General features: G+C 47.8%; 1 protein-coding gene across 1 annotated transcript in view; it reads left to right on the forward strand.

Moving 5' to 3' along the window:
• Nucleotides 1-21280, forward strand: part of LOC130484572 (mitogen-activated protein kinase kinase kinase 3-like) — a 49808-nt gene that overhangs the window by 20968 nt on the left and 7560 nt on the right. The window contains exons 3-9 of the mRNA XM_056857622.1: nucleotides 3150-3193; nucleotides 5149-5248; nucleotides 10535-10648; nucleotides 13375-13486; nucleotides 16582-16715; nucleotides 17634-17707; nucleotides 19264-19331. Coding sequence (XP_056713600.1) covers nucleotides 3150-3193; nucleotides 5149-5248; nucleotides 10535-10648; nucleotides 13375-13486; nucleotides 16582-16715; nucleotides 17634-17707; nucleotides 19264-19331 — 646 coding nt within the window. The remainder of the gene's footprint in view (nucleotides 1-3149; nucleotides 3194-5148; nucleotides 5249-10534; nucleotides 10649-13374; nucleotides 13487-16581; nucleotides 16716-17633; nucleotides 17708-19263; nucleotides 19332-21280) is intronic.

Genomic DNA, 21280 nt, shown 5'->3' on the forward strand with positions numbered 1-21280 from the left:
CTTTACTAAAAGATTATACTTTCATATCAATCAATAGTTAATAGGATTAAAGTCAACTTGCTGATCTCAAAAGTTAGCTTATATGGAATTTAAAAAGCAGGTTTAAAAAAGAAAAGAAAACTAAAGATAATGAAATGCTTTCATATATCCTAACCTTATTTAGCTGTCCCGTTAGTATGTAATTATTCTGTATAACACTAAACTAGCCTCAATTACTGGTTACAAAAGAAAAGAAACCTCCCTGCCCTCTTCTTCAAAGGTCTCTTTGATCAAAAAAGGAACGGATGAGACACTAGATTCCTTTAAAAAAAGAGGGAAAGGAACAGATTCCTGGATTACAGGGAGGAATAGGGTAAAGAGGAATGAAGAGCTACCCTCTGCTCAGTTTTACGTTTGCTCTCCCCCCCCCCCCAAAGATGATCTTTGGGCCTCTTTTTCCAAAGCCTGTTTTTATCTGGACTCCGGAGAGGAGGGGAAGGTGAGGCCAGCGCAGGCTTTGTGGAGCATCTGGCTAGCTCGCGCCTCTCTCCTCGCCGGCCAAGCGCTGTTATGGGAGGCAGGCGGTCTGTTTCCTTTGGCCCCCGGCCAGTGGAAGTCACTGTTGTTGTTATTGTTCGGGCCGGAGAAAAAGGATGCAGTCATTATTTTTCCCCTCTTCGATTTCCAGCAACAAGCTGTTCCTAAACAGAGTTGTTCTGCTCAGCAAAAAAAAAAAAGAAAACAGCATCGTATCTTTGGGAGTGAGCAAATGAGCCTTCTCTCGTGTGTCCCTCTCTTGTTTAGAAAACCACATTTTCTTTAGTATACGTTTCAGATTTCTGCAGCTAGCCATTTCCCTTTATGTTCAGAACTTATTATGCACATCTTGTTGATTTTGCACCCTTCAGATTTTTCAGCCACGTGCAAGGACGTCTTAAGGTTGAGCAGTTTGGGCATTTGAATACTTCCTTGTGTTAAAAAAAAATCCCTGAACATGGAAAGCTAGCATGTCAAAGGCCATTTATGTGTTGTAATTAGTAGCACATTCCAGGCTGAATTGCCCCACATTTTTTTTTTGAGTTTTTCACGGTGAACCGTGGTTCAGGACATGACTGCAAAGCCGGCGCATATCTGCTTCGCATGACTTAAGAGCCCCCTTATCGCGACCTTTTGTGTTTGCTCCGCCCTCGCGGCGAAGAATCCCCTCAAGGAAACATGCAAAATCACAGCTGCACGCTAGCTAAGCAACCGGCGATTGCTAATGGCTATGCAAACAAAGAGCAGGCGAGTGGGGGGAGGTGGAATTTCTCCATTTGCATTGGGACCATGAATAGTCATTTTAAAGGTCGCATTTAAAAAAAGAGCTTTGAGCGAGCTTCAAAACTGACCCTGCATAAATGGCCAAAGAGAAGACTAACAGCTCATTCCTGAGCCTTTCGGCGGCTTTGAAGGCGACTGCGTGACCTTCAAAGAGGTTGCCTGGCCGCCGAAAGGCTTTAAAAAGCCTTTTTAAATTTGAAAAATAAAAAATGGGGCATTTTGCCCCATTGAGAACAGCGAGGCTGCATCAGGAAAAACCTGGTGCAGCAACGCTGTTTTGGAGGAAGGTGTTCCCAGCCTGAAAGGGGTCAGGATCTGCCTACCGGCAGCTCTGCCCCCACAACACCCCGGGAACTCCCCCATGGGACGATGGTGCGAGGATTTGTGCCGCTGGGAAGCAGAACTGGTGTCCCAGGCCTGTGTGAACAGACTGTGTGAACTTGATGGACCTTGGTCTGATCCAGCATGGACTTTCTTATGTTCTTATGTGGTTTAAAGGTCACGTGGGAACGCGGGCACGCAGAGGTGAGCGACAGTCATTTCAGCTGCTCCCTACACGTTCAGCGTGCATTTTCCCCGTTCCTGATAAATGTGGACGTTTTTAAAGCAAAAAAAGGCTCTGATGGGATAGCTCACATTCTCTCCATTAAGCAACACCTCTTCAGCTGTTTAGGATGGGAGTATTGAAACGGCCGATGACGCTCTGGGTAAAGCTCCGGCGAAAGATAAGGAGCGTTTTTGGGAAGAGACGTCACTCTCTCGCTCCTCTAGGAATTCTCCGTTTTCGATACAGGCAGCGAGGGGCTAATCTTTCCAAGCTGTGCTTGCTCCAGGATAGCGAACGTATGTGTGTGTGTGTGTGTTTTCCATTCTGAAAGGAAGGGAGGGAGAAAGATGAGATTGTAATTTATTTTTGTGTTTCTTTTTAAAAATGGCACGTCTATTAATAGCAGGACTCAGGCACTGCAGCTCAGTTCTTTCTTGGGCCCCTTTCTTATGGCAGGATACAAGCGGGGCTAGATCTGGGTTCAAGTTCTCAATCTGGATGGTCTCAGGCTAATCACTGCCTTTCTCTCCCTCTCTGGTGAGCTTCCCTTGCAGGGTTGTTGTTAAGACAAAGGTGAGGGGGAGCCACATGGCCTACCCTGAGCTCCCAGAGGAAGGGCAAGATAAGAAATTTTTTTTATTTATTTCAGGAGAGCGCTTGCATTAGAATCATAGAGTTGGAAGGGATCACCAGGGTCATCTAGTCCAACCCCCTGCACAATGCAGGAAATTCTCAACAGCACTGGGCCCATGTGTAATGACCGGCCTGTAAACCACCGATTTCTGCAGTGCAAAAATTCATGTCTGCACATAATTAATAACTGTCATGGCCTTGATACAGCACTTAAGAGTGTTCCTACTCACTTTATGATCCTTGCAACAACCCTTTAAGGTAGGCTGGGGAGGGGGCATGGCTCAGTGGTAGAGCATCTGCTTGGCATGCAGGTCCCAGGTTCAATCCCCGGCATCTCCAGTTAAAGGGACTAGGCAGGTAGGGGATGTGAAAGGCCTCAGCCTGAGACCCTGGAGAGCCGCTGCCAGTCAGAGCAGACAATACTGACTTTGCTGGACCAAGGGTCTGATTCAGTATAAGGCAGCTTCACGTGTAGGTCTGAATTCTTATCCCCATATTGCAGACGGGGCTGAGGCTGTGAGACCGTGGCATGCTTAAGGACACCCGGTGGGCTCATGGCAGAGGTGATTCGAACCAGGAGCTTCCTGAGCGCATTCTCCCAGCCCCTGCACCGTAGCAGCTCTGCAGCTAAGATGTTTTTTTTTCTCTCTCTCTCTTTCTCTCTCTCCAGTTGCGGAATGCCAGGATCAAATTTGAACATGACGGAGAGAAAAGGTACAACCCTGGAGTTTAGAAATGGAGGGTTTGGGCTGGGCTTTGTTAAATCCTGAAAAGCATACTCCGTTGTTTCGATGTTTAATTTTGCCGTTTCCAATCCAAGCCCACGTTCTGGAGCCTTTGCAATTTCCAACACAGGAGGCACCTGAGACGTTTCCTCCCCCCACCCCCACTTCAATCATCATATTAATATCTTGACTGTTTCCTCTCTGACCTCTGCCATCTTCAAGAGGGGATATCCTGATATCTCTCTGAATGCCTCAGCTCCCTCCTACCCACCCATCCCGCATCGCACGATAACCAAGCTGTTCCAGGAGCTCAGCAGATGGTAGCTTCGTTGCAAATAATGATGTAAAGGAGGAGAATATCAGGGCAGAGACTGGCCTGATATGCAGAGAGCCTGCCTTACGAAGCCAGCTTCCTCCCAGTTTTTGCCACTTTATCAACAGAGGTGTCCAGATGTGAATTCAGCACTGGTTCACTCTTGTTCCTCCTGCCAAGCGTCTGCTGGGCCAACCACCACTGTGAAAATATTAAAAATCAAAGCCCCACATTATGTCTTTTAAAGTTTTCTGCCATGTTTTGTTTAAAAAGTGCAAACAATTTTCAAAGCTGTTTTACAAATGGGGTGGTTGGCATAACAGACTCTGGGCAATCAGCGCCATCCTGAGCTGGCTTCTACCACAGCTCTTTAGTCTCATTAAAAAGACACCGATAGCGAAGTGTCAGAGAGACACACATTTATTTACATGAATGATGACTTAAAAGCCTGGAGATCTGACCAGATGCGTTTCGGCCTTTTACAGGCCTTCCTCAGTGGTCATACATACACAGTGTTACAATTCACATCCTGATATATATACAAACGTGGCGCAGAGTGTTAAGCTGCAGTACTGCAGTCCAAGCTCTGCTCACGGCCTGAGTTCGATCCCGGCGGAAGTCGGTTTCAGGTAGCCGGCTGAAAGTTGACTCAGCCTTCCCTCCTTCTGAGGTCGGTGAAATGAGTATCCAGCTTGCTGGGGGTAAAGTGTAGACGGCTGGGGAAGGCACTGGCAAACCACCCCGCAAACAAAGTCTGCCTTGGAAACATTGGGATGTGACATCGCCCCATGGGTCAGGAATGACCCAGTGCTTGCACAGGGGACCTCTTTCCCTTTCCCTTTTTACAATACACATTCTGACATGTACACAAACGTTGTATATGTCAGGACGCATATTGTAAAATTGTGCATGTATGACCACTGAGGAAGGCCTGTAAAAGGCCGAACTACGTCTGGTCAGATTTTGGTCATTTTATGTACTAACCTCAATTGTTATGTGTTGGGAATATTTGTAACTATTTTTGTGCTTTCTTAGGAAGCCTGTATTTTAGGCCCTGTGTTTTTAAACACAATTGTGCCCAGTATATAATAAAAATAGATTTATTGGTTGTTATAATGCCGTAGCGCCTGCCAACGTGTTTCCTGGTGCCCGCCAAGTGTTTTTAGAAAGTGGGTGGGGCCAGGTGGGGCTTTTGCCCAACAAGGCTTCTGATTGGCCAGTTAAGTTTTGATGAGTTGTGCAGATTTTTCAAAATGTTGCTTTGGCAGCAGCTGCCACCACAGCACAAAAATCTTCGCTGTGTGGCTGAAGGTCAGCAGCGGCATCCGTTTTGTGGCTGGCTCCGCCTCCTGTGGCGGGCATTGCATGTTGTGTCAGGATGCCAGATGTGCCCACAGGCTCAAAAAGGGTTGGGGACCCTTGTGCAAGGCAACCTGTTTTTTGGGGAGGGGGCTCCTTGGGGTTGTTAAGTGCGGATCAGGCCTGGCTAACAGAGCATGGACCCATGCTTGTCACGGGAAAGTGGGGGCCGTTCCAGCCTATCTGGTTTCTGTTTCCCTGCATGCGAGTAGCTGTCCCGGCTTCAGCGGAGGAGAGTTTAAAATGACAACTTTGTGTGCCTGTTATTTCAGGATCATCCAGTTCCAGAGGCCAGTCAAATTCAAAGAGGTTCTGCAGAAAGTCATGGATGCTTTTGGACAGATGATGGACTTGCACTATGCCAACAATGAGGTACTTACAGAATCATAGAGTTGGAAGGGATCACCCGGGTCATCTAGTCCATCCCCCTGCACAATGCCAGAAAATCACTGCTACCTCCCCACACCCAGTGACCCCCTACTCCATGCCCAAAGATGAACATATGAAGCTCCCTTATACTGAATCAGACCCTTGGTCCATCAAAATCAGTATTGTCTACTATGACTGGCAGCGGCTCTCCAGGGTCTCAGGCAGAGGTCTTTCACATCACCTACTTGCCTGGTCCCTTGAACTGGAGATGCTTGGGATTGAAGCTGGGACTGTCTGCATGCCAAGCAGATGCTGTACCACTGAGCCACAGCCCCTCCCTGGCAAAAAAAACCCTCTAGGATCCCTGACCAATCTAGCCTGGAGGATAATTGTTTCCTGACCCCAAAGTGGCAATCAGCACTACCCTGGGCATGCAAGAAGGGGCCACAAGAGCCAAACACTGATGTAACCCTTCCTGCTCTCGCTCTCATGATCTGCCTAAGTTTACAGAATCAGCATTGCTGACAGATGGCCATCTAGCCTCTGCTTTTAAAACAAAACTTTGTCACATGAAGCTGCTTTATACTGAATCAGATCCTTGGTTCATCAAGGTCGGTATTGTCTGCTCAGACTGGCAGCAGCTCTCCAAGATCTCAGATAAGAGGCCTTTCACATCACTTACTCCCTGATCTTTTAAGCTAGAGATGCTGGGGATTGAACCTGGAACCTTCTGCATACCAAGAGAGGCTCTAACACTGAGCCACAGTTCCCCCCTTTATTTATTTACATGCTTGCTTAAGACTTTCCTTTCTCTATAAGCCAGTGTGGTATGGTGGATAGCATGTGGGGAGACCCATGTTCAAATCATGACTGTGCTATAAAGCTCCCGTGCCTCATTCTGTCCATAAAATACAAACTGCCGGCTCAGTTTGCCTTGGAGCCCTTTGGAGAAGAAAGAAGTTTAACCTTTCAACCTCCACTTAGTTTTGCTGTTTGAAACCAGGCTCCTTGCTTTCTTATTAATATTTTAAAGGAGGGGAAAGGTATGTTTTAAGGGATGCAGCTTTTCTCCTTTACAGTACTAATAACAAAGCAGGAAACCTGGTTTTGAGTAGTGAAATCAGATGGAGGTCGAAGGGTTAACCCCCCCCATCCCTTCCATGCACAGCCCTAGGGCAAATTGAAGCTGCATGGATGGAATGAGACATATGATCTTCCACCTCGTCTGTTTGGCTCCTTACTTAGTGACTTTAGGCCAGTCATTCTTTCTGTCATCCTAATTGAATTCAGAGGGCTGTTTCAATGACAGAATCTTTAGGGAGAAGCATGTACATTGCTCTAATTCCCCTGGGGAAGGGTGGAATAATAGATAACCCCGAGGCAGTTTACAGCAGTAATCTTAGAACATTATCCAAAACATATGTGAAAAGGAAATACACACAACAGATTCTGTTTCCTCAAACCCCAAATGGTTCCTTTTGCAGTCTGTACTAGCTAACCACATCCTAAACAGGTGAATTCTGTTGGCTTTATTTAATTAAATGAATTAAAATAAGTAGGTTTTTTTTAAAAAAAACGGTCAGCCATGTTACAGGGAGGGGACATGATCCAAGAGCAGCATGCATGGTTTGTAATGCCCCAGATTCAATTCCTGGCATATAGAATCATAAGAGTTGGAAGGGGCCATACCGGCCATCTAGTCCAACCCCCTTCCCAATGCCGGATCAGAGCATCCCTGACAAGTGCTTGTCCAGCCGCTGCTTAAAGAGTGCCAGTGAGGGGGAGCTCACCACCTGCCTAGGTAGCTCATTCCACTGTCGAACAACTCTTACTGTAAAAAAGAAAGAAAGAAATCGTAGAAATATAGCGTTAGAAGGGACCTATGGGGTCATCTAGTCCAACCCCCTGTCCAATTCTATCCCTTTCGAAGGGCTGGAGAAGACATCTGTTTGAGAATTTTTGGAACTTCTGCCGTTTTGAATATGTAATAGTAGGAGCACCCTCACTTAGATGGCCCAGGGTAGCCCGATCTCATCAGACCTAGAAGTTAAGCAGGGTTGCCCCCGATTCGTACTTAGATGGGGGACCTCCAAGGAAGTCCAGGGTCGCTACGTAGAGGTAGGCAATGGCAAACCACCTCTGACAGTCTCTTGCCTAGAAAACCCCACGAAGGCTCACCATAAGTCAACTGTAACTTGACGTCACTTCATACACACACGGGAACAGTGGTCTGACTCAGTATGAGTCAGCCCTTTAGCAGGAGATGTTCTTCGAGTCTAGAAGGTAACAGAGAGAATGAAAAAGAGTAGGCAGAGAAAGAGGGGGGACCAGGCTGACAGGAAGGCCAGAGACCTTCTCTTCCCCCAGTGCAAAAACTGCGCTTGCAAGAGTCGTCATGCCTCAGATTGTATTAAACATTTTAAAGCTTAACTACAGAACTGCTGCAGAGATTGGGAGGTGTTGGGCGGCAGGTGTGTTGGTGACATGGCAGTCACTAGCCAGTAGATGCCTGCTGCAACCAGCCTTCCTCAGTTCAGACAAAATCATGTCAAAAGCCTGCAGAATTGTAGGGCTGGGGTCCCCAACCTTTTCTAGCTTGTGGGCACCTTTCGAATTTTAACATAGGGTGGTGGGCACAACCACGAAGTGAAAGTGAGTGAGGTTATGCATAGCTCTAAAAGTAACTCTTCAACATTTCAGGCAGATGCTCTCTTTAACAGGATACCTTTTTAAATGAACGTATTGTTTTCAGTTATTTTCTTGCATGCAAATGGCTTATCAGAAGCCCTGATGGGTAAATGTCCCCATCCCTGTTGAAGGGGTTTTGCTTTTGTTTATTGGTTTGGGACCCCTTTTATTATTTATTTATTTATTATTCTATCCCGCTCTCCCCGGCAAAACCGGGCTCAGAGTGGCTTACAACAAAATTGGAACAAATTAGATTCCATAAGCACATTAAGGCAATTCATATAAAATTAAAATTAAAGCAGCCCCATAAGTATCTGTAATCGATAGAATTGGGAAAATCGGTATATAATGCATAAAATGGCACTCCTCAGTGGAGTAATCAGGGCATAGGGACGACAAGGAGTAAGTGAGCAAGCAAGTTTTGAACTCACACTGCAAGTAGGGTTGCCAGGTACCCCCTGGCAACCGGGGGGGGGGGCTACCAGCCACAAATTGAGGCCTCCGCCTGGTTGCCATCGGCACGTTGACGTCACTTCTGCAAGTGACATCCCAACGATGATGACGTGGGAGACGCTTTGGTATTTGGGCAGAAACTCTGTGGTAGAAGCTGTGTTTACCGTTGCGTTTTGCCCAAATGCCAGAGCATCTCCCACATCGTCACCAACGTGATGATGTCGCTTCCAGAAGTGGCATCAGCGTTCTGAAGTGATCGGGCAAGCCTTCAATTTATGGTGGGTAAGACCCCTGCCGGCTGGCTGAATGGCTCCGGGGGGAGGCGGCCCGAAGTGGGGAATCCCCCGCCCCTATTGGGGGGTCTGGCAACCCTAACTGCAACAGAATTTTTAAAAATACATCCCTTTGGAAGGCAACCCCGATGCTACCGCGCCGTCCCCACCGCTCTGAACATGTTACATCTGACTTGACTCTCTTGGGCTCAGAGCTCCGAAACCTTTGGCTTAGTCAAGGGACTCGCAAAGCGATGAATCAGCAGTCGGCGGAACAAAACAAAAAATGTCCTCCTTTCCCCGCAGCGAGCGCCCTGGCTCGTGAGCTTCGCTCTTCAGTTTACCGGCAGCCGGAAAACGTCGCTCCGCTTCCTGAGCCTGGGACCTGCCAGCTCGCTCTCTGGTTTACGTGCGTCTATATTTAGGCTGGTGTCTGGTAGAGAGTGTCCGCGTACACAGCAGCCTGGTTGGCGGACGGAGCCCAAATCGGCTTGCCAGGTTCGGGCAGTCGGCAAAAGCCAAATCAAACAGTGGTCTAAGGGCATCCCGACCCAGCATCTTGGGCCCGGGAGCTCACAAAAGGTTGCAGAGCTAAGGCAGAGAACTTGGAAACCTGCAGGGGGTTTATATGACAAGCAGCAAAGATTTTGGGACGGCTTGCGTGGCTCTGGGGGTGGATGGGGGGAGTTGGCCGTAAAGGCAGCCATGGAATCGCCCCCGAGAGATCAGACCCAAATTCCAGGACAGAATGAGGCTAGTGAAAACATCCCAGTACAAAGTGTAGCCCTGTGCTTTTTCTGGTGGCGGGAGGGAGAGAAATGTGTGCAGCATTATCAGGGAAAGTGAATCGGGATTGCGGGTTGTTTATTTATGGGAATGGTGGAGTCCCAAAAGGGCCAAAAAGGCCATTGGGTTTAAGCCTTCGCCATAATGGAAGTATTTGTCTGCAGTGGAATGATCTAGGGACTAGAGCAACTGGCCTATGAGGAGCAGTTAAAACGCTTAGGGCTGTTTACCTTGGAAAGAAGGGGGTTAAGGGGAGACATGATAGAGGTCTATAAAATTATGCATGATGTGGAGAGAGTGGACAGGGAGAAGCTTTTCTCCCTCTCTCATAATACCAGAGAAAGGTATTCATGGATACTAGTCATGATGCAGACCTATTCTCTCCAGTCTCAGAGGAGCATGCCTATTATATTAGGTGCTGTGAAACACAGGCAGGATGGTGCTGCTGCAGTCGTCTTGTTGTGGGCTTCCTAGAGACACACGTGGTCAGCCACTGTGTGAACAGACTGCTGAACAGACTGCTTGTCCAGCCGCTGCTCTTACAGAGTTGCAGTGGGCATCCTCTTTGTGGGTCAACTGAATCCGGTCTCATGTCAGATATGTGTGCCATTTGAGAATCGCCATCTTGAGATGCCGTGTTGGTGTTTTTGTGAGTTGTTTCAAGTAAGCAGTCTTCAGGACTTTTTGAGCGCTGCATTTGAAATCCTGCATCCTCGCATCCCCCCCCCCCCCCCGGCTAGGCAGTCCCTGTTGTTGGGATCCAGTTCCCGAATCTTTTTTATTCTTGTCGCTCAGGTCTTCCCTGTGGCCGAATAAGTGATACTTGGTGCTTTTTCTTTCACAGGCCGTTGTTTTGATAACTTTTATGCAGTTCCTCGGCGGGGAGGGAGACGCTTTCTTGGAAGGAAAGGCTAAAGCCCCCCACCCCAGATGCATGGTTTCTATTTTCCACCAGCCATCTCAGATTGCGCTAGGCTGCCCCGGGTTCGATGCCCGCCGTTCCCAAGCCCCCGCGGGCTCTGCCATTTCCTCTGTTTGCTCTTGTTTGTAACTCAGCTGCATCGTGGGTGTTTGTTCAATCTTTTTCCAGCTCCTGATTCCTCTGAAATCGCAGGAAGACTTGGACCGGGCTGTGGAACATTTGGATCTGAGCCCTTCTCTCAAGAGCCTGCGAGTGTTTGTGAAAACTCCAAAGAAAACAAATGTGAGCGGCTCACATCTTCTCTTTTTTAAATTCATTTGTGTCCAAAGCAAAATGCGGTGTTATTGTCCCTGGGAATGGAAACGGCTCCAGTGCTTTATCTGTGTATCAGAGGGTCAGTTCGTTGTGGAGGGTGACCTCTAGGAATTGGCGTTTGGCTGTTTTGGGTTCCTTTTTTAAAACCCACCTCGCTTTTGCTTTGGAATCCTTTCTTTCGTACTGCTGTTTGAACGGCCGTTGCGTCACATGAACGTACTTGTTAGCAACTGGAAACCCTTGAGCAAAATCCAGCCCATGAAGGACTTTGCAATAAGGACGCAAAAACCGCGTTGTCGGCTTAGGCCGAGGTCTGCTTTCTCCACTCGGCAGTGTTCAATAGTGACGGCTGCATACCATGGAAAGTACAATGGCAGGGCGCAAGATTTTAGTGCTCTGCATCATGACTAGTTCCCACATAAGATATTCTGAGATACACTGCATATGAACATGGAGGTTCTATTTAGCCATTGTGACCAACGGCCAATGATATACTTACCCTTCGTGAAAGTGTCTGATCCTCTAAATTGGGGTATCAAACATAAAGCCCGTATGCCGGATCCGGCCCCTTGAGAGCTCTTATCCGGCCCACGAGCCAGCCAAGGCAGCCCCCCCCCCCACTCTCTGGGCTGGCAAGGCATGGTCTGGCTTGACCAAGTGGCATTTATGTCATATCCGGCCCTCGTAACGATTGAGTTTGACACCCTTTCTCTAAATAAACATATTTAAGCTAATGAACGTCACTACATGTTGTGGTGATGTCCCCATACTTTCATTGTGCAGGTATGAGGAGCTTCCTCTTTGTCTGTCCTGAGTCTACCCCACATGAACTTCATTGAGTGCCCCCCAAGTTCAACTATAGTATAGTACAAAGCTTCTTAAACTGTGGGTCGCAACCCCGTATGGGGTCGCGTAACTGAATGTGGGGGTCCTGAAAAATTTGGCAATAGTAAAAGGTTTCTTTATGATTTATTATCAGTAAATGTTTGATTTGTATACCTATTTTAAATACCTATATATCCGGAATCGCATAAAAATTTCTTGGGCAAAAGGGGTCGCGAGCGGAAAAAGTTTAAGAAGCCGTGGTATAGTATAGCATAGTATTTGCCTGCAGCTGGAATCTCTTTTCGATCTCTCCTTCTTCTTTCTTGACCACTTACTTTAAGGGCCTAGCCTGTTTCTGATAAGTCGAAAAGAGCAAGAGTCCAGTAGCACCTGAACAAAATTTCTGGCAACTACCTGAAGAAGTGAGCTGTGGCTCAAGAAAGCTCCCTGCCAGAAATTTTGTTCATTTTTAAGTTGCGATTGGACTCTTGCTCTTTTCTACTGCTATAGACAGACTAACACGGCTACCCATTGTGATGTTTCTGATAAGACAGGCAGGACGTGGCTGCTACTCAAAGCCTCCTTATGTTTCCTAGGAAGCTTCCAGGTTGTCGATATGTGTTTACCTAAGTCAAAGGGTGCAAAGCAATAAAAGCGTTGCCAACTCCAGCTTGGGAAATTCCTGGAGATTTGGGGGCAGCGCTGGGGGAGGGTGGCATTTGGGGAGAGGAGGGAGCTCAGCAAGAATGTAAAGCAATAGAGTCCACCCCCTGAAGCTGCCATTTCCTCCAGGGGAACTGATCTCTGTAGGTTGGAGATCAGTTGTAATTCAGGAGATCTCCAGGCCCCACCTGGAGATTGGCAGCTCGAAACTTAGGACTGGCTGGGCCTCTTGCTAGGGCGGGAGGTCTCCCGCTGGCAGCCCTCTGTTCCCAAGAGCGGCGGCGAGAGAAAAATTAAAAAGATCAATGACGGGAGTGATGTAGGGTAGCTCTAGGAATCGCCAGAAACTCTGCACCAACCCTGCTTAGGGCCAAACAAGGCGAGATGCTACGTATTTCATGATCAAAGCTCCCATTTTAAAAATTGAATTTTAAAAGCATCAGGAGGTCCGATCATGGAACTCTCCGCATCTCCCGTCGTTTGGCCTTGAGTGACTGGTTCTCACTGTGGGAGAGAGTTCATTTGTTTATGAAAATATTTATACCCCATGTTTTCCTTGTGGCTTGAGCCTACTATTTCAAACGAAAACCCCACACGATGCAATAAAACCCCATTAAATCCCCTCCACAAGAATGCAAATCCCAGCAGTTTTTTAAAAACACACTAGGCAAGTGGGAAATAGATTTGGATCAGGGGTCTTTTATGCATGGCTGTTTCCCTGGTGGTCACCCCTCCGACGACTTTGGGTGCCGTTTCTGCATGCAGTTTGCATGCATGCCGTTTCTGACCGTCAGAGGTCGCCTCCCTCTCCCTCTGCCTTTCCCCGCGTTTTGCCCGTGTTTTCAAATTTGAGATAAAACAGGTCCCTAAAAATGCAGGGGAAACGCGGGGAAAGGTAGGGGAGAGCAAGGCGACCTCTGACGGTCGGAAACAGCATGCATAATCAACACAAAGACCTGAAGTCGTCGGAGGAGTGACCGCGAGGGAAACAGCTATGCATAAAAGCCAGGACCACAGCACAAGAGGAAAGGTTTTTGAACTCCCCTCCCTATGTGCATGTTCCCTAGTGGGAAGCCCACATGCCCTGCTGTGAAAACGGGCTTCCTTCCCTGGCAGGCTGACTTAAAAAGTCCAGCATGTTTGTGCCCTCCTTCTGTGCAGACGGCTGGGCCCCCCCTCCATCTCTCCTTTTGTGCCTTTTCTAGCCTCTGCAGCCCAACAACAGCAAGCAGCACGAGATGAGGATATCCAAGTCGATGGGCGATATCATGGGGTCCCTGTACAAAGACGCGGAGAGGACGCGGAAGCACTCCACAGGTCAGTGAAAGGGGAGAGGCGCCGGCCACGGGGCGGTTTCCCATTCTTCCCTCAGCCTGACAGTTGTCTCCTGTCCGAACACAGATGGTGCGCTTTAGGTTACGTTCTCAAATAGATCCAAAATAGGGTTGCCAACCTCCAGGTACTAGCTGGAGATCTCCTGCTGTTACAACTGATCTAGCCTCTGTAGGGTTGCAGAACCCTTGAAATATCATTTCAAGGGTTCCGCAAAGGTAAAAAGGTTGAGAAACACTGGGTTAGCGTCGGACTAATATCTGGGAGACTCCAGATTTGCGTCCCCACTGGGTGAACTTAGGGCAGTCTCCCCTTCTGATCCTAACCTACCTTGCAGGGTTGTTATGAGGATAAAATGGAGGAGAACGAGGTAAGCTGCTTTGGTTCCCCATAGGGGAGAAAGGCGGGGTATAAATGAAGTAAAATAAAAATAAATTGTTGACCCAGTTCCTGACTAGAGGCCCCAAGGGGTCACAGTTAAAACAAAATTCATAGTTTTTTTCCCCTCAAGGGCTGCTGTTGAGTATTCGCCCAGAACTCTGGAGGGCATTTGCAGGCTGCTTCCCGAAACAAAATGTGCTCGCCTGCTTGTACTCGAACATCGTTGTATATATTTTTTTTGGTTTTGGGCTGCCAACGCATTTTCCCCTACCAGCTGACCCAATGGAATTCAAAGTTAATTTGAGCTTGTTCTTGGCCGAAACCGTAAGCCTTCTGTCCTTTTATAACGTGGGCGGTGCTCGGTCCACGCTGAAGCTTTTTAAAGGTTGGTCGGGCCAAAAGTTCTGCATCGCAGGCCCATAAGCGTTTGTGTGAAGTATTAGGGGGAAAAACATATAAGCTTTCCTGGTGGGTATGGAGGTGGTCCGGGCTGGCCTAGCCACTGTCGGCTAATTGGGGGGCTTCCAACCGGAGGCTTCAGCGATCCCCAAAAGACCACCCCATCCTCTTTGTCTTCTGGCGCACTTACATTGTGGCAACAACGAAGGGGGGGGGGACCTAACCCTAAAAACTCCAGAATTAAGTACCCTAAGGTCAAGAACAAACATATACAGGGGCCAAAATTAATACTAAGGGCAAATAATCTTCTGCAGTTATATATAATGAATTTATTACAGACAAAAATCAATAACTTACACACAGCCCTGCTATAGCCTCTATGTTTCTGTATTTTTATTATAAATATGGACATAGAACACAAATAGACACAAAATAACAACCAGACAATTAGACCAAAACTAAGACCAAACGTGTTTCAGCCATGTGACCTTCTTCAGTGGTCTAAATCCATTAAAATCCAGAGTGCAATTATACCATTATACAGATATACAACTATATGTCAGTACAACAGTCTTTATGACAGAGTAAAAGTTCTATGTCCATATTTATAATAGAAATATAGAGGCCATAGCTGGGCTGTATTGATTTTTTTTCTGTAATACATTCATTATATGTAGTTGCAGAAGATCATTTGCACTTAGTATTAATTTTGGCCCTTATGTATGTTTGTTCTTGACCTTAGGGTACTTAACACTTACATTGTGGCAGAAGAAGAAGAGTTGGTTTTGATATGCTGACTTTCTCTACCACTTAAGGTAGACTCAAACTGGCTTACAATCACCTTCCCTTCCCCTCCCCACAACAGGCACCCTGTGAGGTAGATGGGGCTGAGAGAGCTGTGACTCGCCCAAGGTCACCCAGCAGTCTTCGTGTGGAGGAGTGGGGAAACAAATCCAGTTCACCAGATTAGCCTCCGCTGCTCATGTGGAGGGGTGGGGAATCAAACCCGCTTCTCCAGATCAGAGTCCACCGCTCCAAACCCCTGCTGTTAACCACTACACCACGCTGATTCAGACATCAAGTCCCATTTTCGAAATGACCAGCACCTCACAGACAGCTAGCAGATACCCCCTCGTGTTAGCATCCACCTTTTGCACCCTCGTTGGCTTCTGCAGCCGCAAAGTTGGGTAGCGCCACACTGGCCACCAGCCACGGTGGATCTCTGGGCTTTCCATGGAGTCCAACCACACCCGCTCCTCTTTGCCCGCCTAGCCAGATCTCCGAGGAACCGGGCCCCAACGTGGCGTTTTTCCATGGAGCTGCTGTCTGGATGGGGTCGGGAGCACTTAAAATTAGGGTACGCAGGGCGAGAGGACCAGCGAAGCCAAGAAAGAGCTGAAACAAACAGGTTTGGGAAAGGACTGAGCTGGGCCAGGTCACAGAGTGATGTTGCTGTTTGCGTTTGGCTCCCTGCACATGCCGCCTATGAAAATTCCTTCAAAATAACATAGTGGAAAGGAAGACGAAAGGGGTCCAGAGTGTGCCAGCAGGGGATGGCAGGCCCTTGTGCACACGGGCTTCTTTGGGACAGGCTGTACTTTCTTGTGAACCTGAAAGAGTGGAGCTCCGACCTCGTTTCTCTGCCCCCTTTCCCCTGGATTCTATGAAAAGCATTGAATCAATTAGGGCCAGATCCAGGCAGAGAGTTCCCACGGCCTTGCTTCCCTCTTCTGAGGCAGCATGTGTAGTGGTTAAGAGTGGTGGTTTGGAGCGGACGACTCTGAACTGGAGAACTGGGTTTGATTCCCCACTCCTCCACATGAGCGGCGGAGGCTAATCTGGTGAACTTGATTTGTTTCCCCACTCCTCCACACAAAGCCAGCTGGGTGACCTTGGGCTAGTCACAGCTCTCTCAGCCCCACCTACCTCACAGGGTGTCTGTTGAGGGGAAGGGAAGGGGATTGTAAGCTGGTTTGATTCTTCCTTAAGTGGGAGAGGAAGTCGGCATATAAAAACCAACTCCTGGCAGCTGCCCCCCCTCAGGGTATGCCAAGGCTGGCCCCGGCACCAACGCATGATCTCCCCACCCCCCAATTCACCATTTTGGGTGCATTTGCCCCCTGCTCCTAGACACTTGCTTTACCTGCAAATGCTAGTCTGGGGCCATTCGCTGTATAGAATTGTTCTCTTCGTGTCACCAACGGGACTTGTGCTCATTGTCTCTTGCACTCTTCCCCAGCAACGTTTCTCTCTCTCTCTCTCTCTCTCTCTCTCTCTCTCTCTCTCTCTCTGCCTTGCAGGCTCCCTGCACACGGGCCGGAGTTCTCCGCCCCCGGGGAGCGTTCCCGAAGAGCAGCAGCAGATCGCTCGTCAGGGCTCCTACACCAGCATTAACAGCGAAGGGGAGTTCATTCCAGAAACGATGGACCCAAACGTAAGCAGCGGCTGCCGAAGCCCAAAAACCTAAACGCCGCCTGGGCTTACCCTAGCTGGATGGGAGCCCACCAAGGAAGGCTCTGCAGAGGAAGGCAGTGGCCAACCACCTCTCCTTAATCACTTGCCTTGATAGGCCCTGGATGGGGTCATTATAAGTCCTAGATGGGAGCCCACCAAGGAGGGCTCTGCAGAGGAAGGCAGTGGCCAACCACCTCTTCTTAATCGCTTGCCTTGAAAGCCCCTTGCTGGGGTCACCATGAGTCTTGGATGGGAGACCACCAAGGAAGACTCCGCAGAGGAAGGCAATGGCAAACCACCTCTGCTTCTCAATTGCCTTGAAAGCCCCTTGCTGGGGTCACCATGAGTCTTAGATGGGAGACCACCAAGGAAGACTCCACAGAGGAAGGCAATGGCAAACCACCTCTGCTTCTCAATTGCCTTGAAAGCCCCTTGCTGGGGTCTCCATAAGTCTTGGATGGGAGCCCACCAAGGAAGGTTCTGCACAGCAAGGCAATGGACAACCACCTCTGCTTAATCACCTGTCTTGAAAACCCTGTGGCAATAAGTCACCTGCAACTTGACAGCCTTTTTACACGCAAGGTGCTGCGGGGTGGGGGTAACAGACAAAGTGGCCTAGTGCCCCGTGTCACTGCAGCATCACTAGCTGTCTCTGGACTGGAAAGACCAGGTCAGCATTTCTACAAGGGGGGCGGGGTTTCTTTAATTTTCTTTTCTTTAAAAAATAACAGTGGAGTCAAAGGTCACTCTGGCTTAATTCCAGTTTTGGCAGAGGTCTGAGAACGCAGATGTGAGTTGTGCTTCTAGCTGCCAAAATGGGCTACAATTATTTCTGATTTTTTTTAATGAGTCCCTTTTATTTATCTTCTCTTTTTTTTCGCCCCCTTTTTCTCATAAGGTGCTGGAGCCATTTATCAGCCCAGATGACTCTCTCTCAGGAAGTTGTCAATCTTTGGACAGATCCATAGACAGGTATGCCAGGAAATAAACGGCATTTAAAAAAAATCTGTTCATAACATATCTTCCCCTACACTTCCTCCAAGAATATCAGAGTATCTGGTTGTTTCTTCTTCCTTCTTCCACTTCATCCCATTTTATCCTCATAACAACTCTGCAAGGTAGGCTAAGCTGCAAGGCCATGTTTGGCTCGGGGTCACCTGGTGAGCATCATGGCTATATACATTATTTATATAGGTCATTTATGCATGGGAGTTTTACCTGAGGTTTGTTGCTCGCTGGAAATACACTTTCTAGTTGGGTATCTCTGCACCAGCAGTCTCCAAGCTCAAATCAAGCCCCGCCCCTTGAAATGCTGCTTTGTAATTGGCTTTGTAGAGCTTACTGTGAGACAAAATCCCCCACACACCCAACTGCTGCATAAAAAAAGCATTTTGAGAACAAAAAACAGAGCAATCTGAAAGGGGGGGTGGGATCCAAGCCTCAGTTTTAAAAAGCCTGTCTTCTGTTCAGAAAGAGCTCCGAGAAAGCATTTGAATCCCTGCCTCTTTACATGCTGCTTTGTAACTGGCTGTGAGAGAAACCAAGCTTCCATGTCCTGCGCTTTGCCTTATGCATGGGGATTTCACCTGGGCTGAGCTCAGGGGAGAGGGAAGAATTGGGTTAACAGAGGGATGGGAAGACCTGGACATTGCGAGGGCTGGCAGCGAGGTCATCTCTAATGGATGGAAAACTCTTGCATAACTCCAAGGAACAACCAAGACAGACCGAGGGCAAACGTGAGTGAAATTACCCATTCATAAATGACCATAGTCTTATTTTAATGCCATATTTCTTTCTGCCTGGGATTGAAGACAGCTAACAAAAATTGGTGAAACCCTGTATTATAAGCTATAAGATTTTAAAATATCAGTATAGTACAAACTTGACATCCTTTTGTAGGGCCCCTACATTTTGACACACTCATATTTGAGATCAACATTCACTGGAAGAGTTTTAATTCCCTCGGCACTGTGCTGTTGACAGTCCTTTTTCTAACCCCTCAGAAAACCGTTGTTTCATGTGGCTTGACATTACTTATGTTGAATAACAAGCAGCGCGGATAATTCCCTCCTCTCTCTGTGATGAGATAAAGGCCCGGGACTTTGATCGTCTTCTCTGGTTACATATTTTCTAACTTCAGCAGATGTGGGCAGGCATAGATGAAACTGAGGAGGCAGATGAAGAGGGGAATTAAGCCAATATTTAGATGAAAACCCATAATACTGAAAGGCTGTTTAAACCGAAGAGCTGTTTGACAGCCAGATTGCCACTGAGAGGGCAAAAACATGAGAGAAAAAAGATAGTATACCCCATAACCCCTTGGCAATCAGGACAGATTTTGCCTTGTACCTAAGTAGCAGCGGAAAAGGTTGGTGCGGGGTCCATGTTATATAAGGGGAGACACCAAGCAAGGGCTATATTAAAAATACAGGGTTTTATATTAAAAGAATGTATTTATATTTTTAAAAAGTACAGGCTGGGGGTATTTCCATGGAGCTAAAACGGCATTTCTCTCTCTTTTCCCACAGCCCTCCCTTTAACCAAACACCTGTTCCAAGAAGGACAAGCCAAGCCAAAGACAGCCTGGATTGCTTAGGTAATCTGCACAGTATTGTGGTTATAGGCAACAGGAGAGACCCCCACACACACCTACACACGAAGCCAGCTGGGTGACCTTGGGCTAGTCACACACTCAGCCCCATCCACCTCACAGGGTGTCTGTTGTGGGGAGGGGAAGAGAAGGTGATTGTAAGCCGGTTTGATTCTTCCTTAATTGGTAGAGGAAGTCGGCATATAAAAACCAACTCTTCTTCTACTTCTCAGGAGACTTTTGGTGTTGAGGCCTTGAATGCTTTAGTTTCATCCCTGTTTTGGGCTCAGGAGATCTCGCCAGCAAATCTGATGACTGGCACCACCCTTGAAAGGCCAGCAAGGCAGAGTTTGGGCACTGTGGGGAGGTGCACAGCTGCCCTGGCAGGGGGCAGAGAATGGCCAGGGGCACAGGGTACCTCAGATGGCTGCGAGGTCTTACATGGGAATTGCAAAGATTTTTCTTTGGCCTAAGTTTTCACTGTGAGCGTACATGTGCAGCAGGTGAAATCATGGAAAATTGCATCACAAGTCATAATGAAATGACCTCGACTATTAAAAAATGAATACATGGCAGGGGGCCCAGAGGAAGAGAAAACATCTTTTGGACCGATGCGGGGCTGCAGAGCCGAGCTGGGGAAGCTGAATTTCCAGCGCAGCCATGTGGATTCTGTGAACTCCCTGGTTGCGCTGCCCTTTAAAAGTTAGTTATTTATTAATAAGATTTATATATTTATATAGCACACCAGATGGCTTACAGGAGAAACATAAGAACATAAGAAAGGCCATGCTGGATCAGACCAAGGCCCCTCAAGTCCAGCAGTCTGTTCGCACAGTGGCCAACCAGGTGCCTCTCGGAAGCCCACAAACAAGACGGCTGCAGCAGCACCATCCTGCCTGTGTTCCACCACACCCAAAATAATAGCATTTTCCTCTGATCCTGGAGAGAATTGGTATGCATCATGATTAGTAACCATTTTTACTAGTAGCCATGATTACCCTTCTCTTCCATGAACACATCCACTCTCCTCTTAAAGCCTTCCAAGTTGGTAGCCATCACCACATCCTGGGGCAGGGAGTTCCACAATTCAACTATGTGTTTTGTGAAGAAATACTTCCTTTTCTCTGTTTAGAATCTTTCACCCTCCAACTTCAGCAGATGACCCCATGTCCTAGTATTATGAGAGAGGGAGAAAAGCTTCCCTCTCATATTGCAGTATCATCAGATACATAGATAACAAATAATGTAGCTAAGCTAATAACCACAAAAAGGCAACAGATAAACAAAAGAGAAGAGCTGCGGTCAAAATTCTTCCTGTAGAGGAAGAAGAGTTGGTTTTTATATGTCGACTTTCTCTGCCACTTAAGGGAGAATCAAACCTGCTTACAATCACCTTCCCTTCCCCTCCCCACAACAGACACCCTGTGAGGTAGGTGGGGCTGAGAGAGTGTGACTAGCCCAAGGTCACCCTGCTGGCTTTGTGTGTAGGAGTGGGGAAACAAACCCAGTTCACCACATTAGCCTCCGCCGCTCATGTGGAGGAGTGGGGGAATCTAGTGGGGGAAAGTGCTGTCAAGTCACAGCCGACCTACGGCGACTCCGTAGGGTTTTCAAGCCAAGAGACATTCGGAGGTGGTTTGCCATCGCCTGCCTCTGCGAAACGACCCTGGACTTCCTTGGTGGTCTCCCATCCAAATACTAACCAGGGCCGACCCTGCTTAGCTTCCGAAATCTGACAAGATCAGGCAAGCGTGGGCTTTCCAGCTCAGGACAGCTATTGAATAGTGCTTAAAAAATGAATTAATTTTTTTAACAATGAATTAAATTATTTTAAAGAAAATTTAAAAATGAGGCAGCAGAAAAGGGTGGTGCCTTTGTACAACCTTTTCCTGGCCAAGTACAGCTGAGATATTTGCTAGCCGATTACTAATCTGCTGGCGTCAGTCCCTGGCTGG

The sequence above is a fragment of the Euleptes europaea genome, chromosome 11, assembly GCF_029931775.1.
Source record: "Euleptes europaea isolate rEulEur1 chromosome 11, rEulEur1.hap1, whole genome shotgun sequence".
NCBI lineage: Eukaryota > Metazoa > Chordata > Lepidosauria > Squamata > Sphaerodactylidae > Euleptes > Euleptes europaea.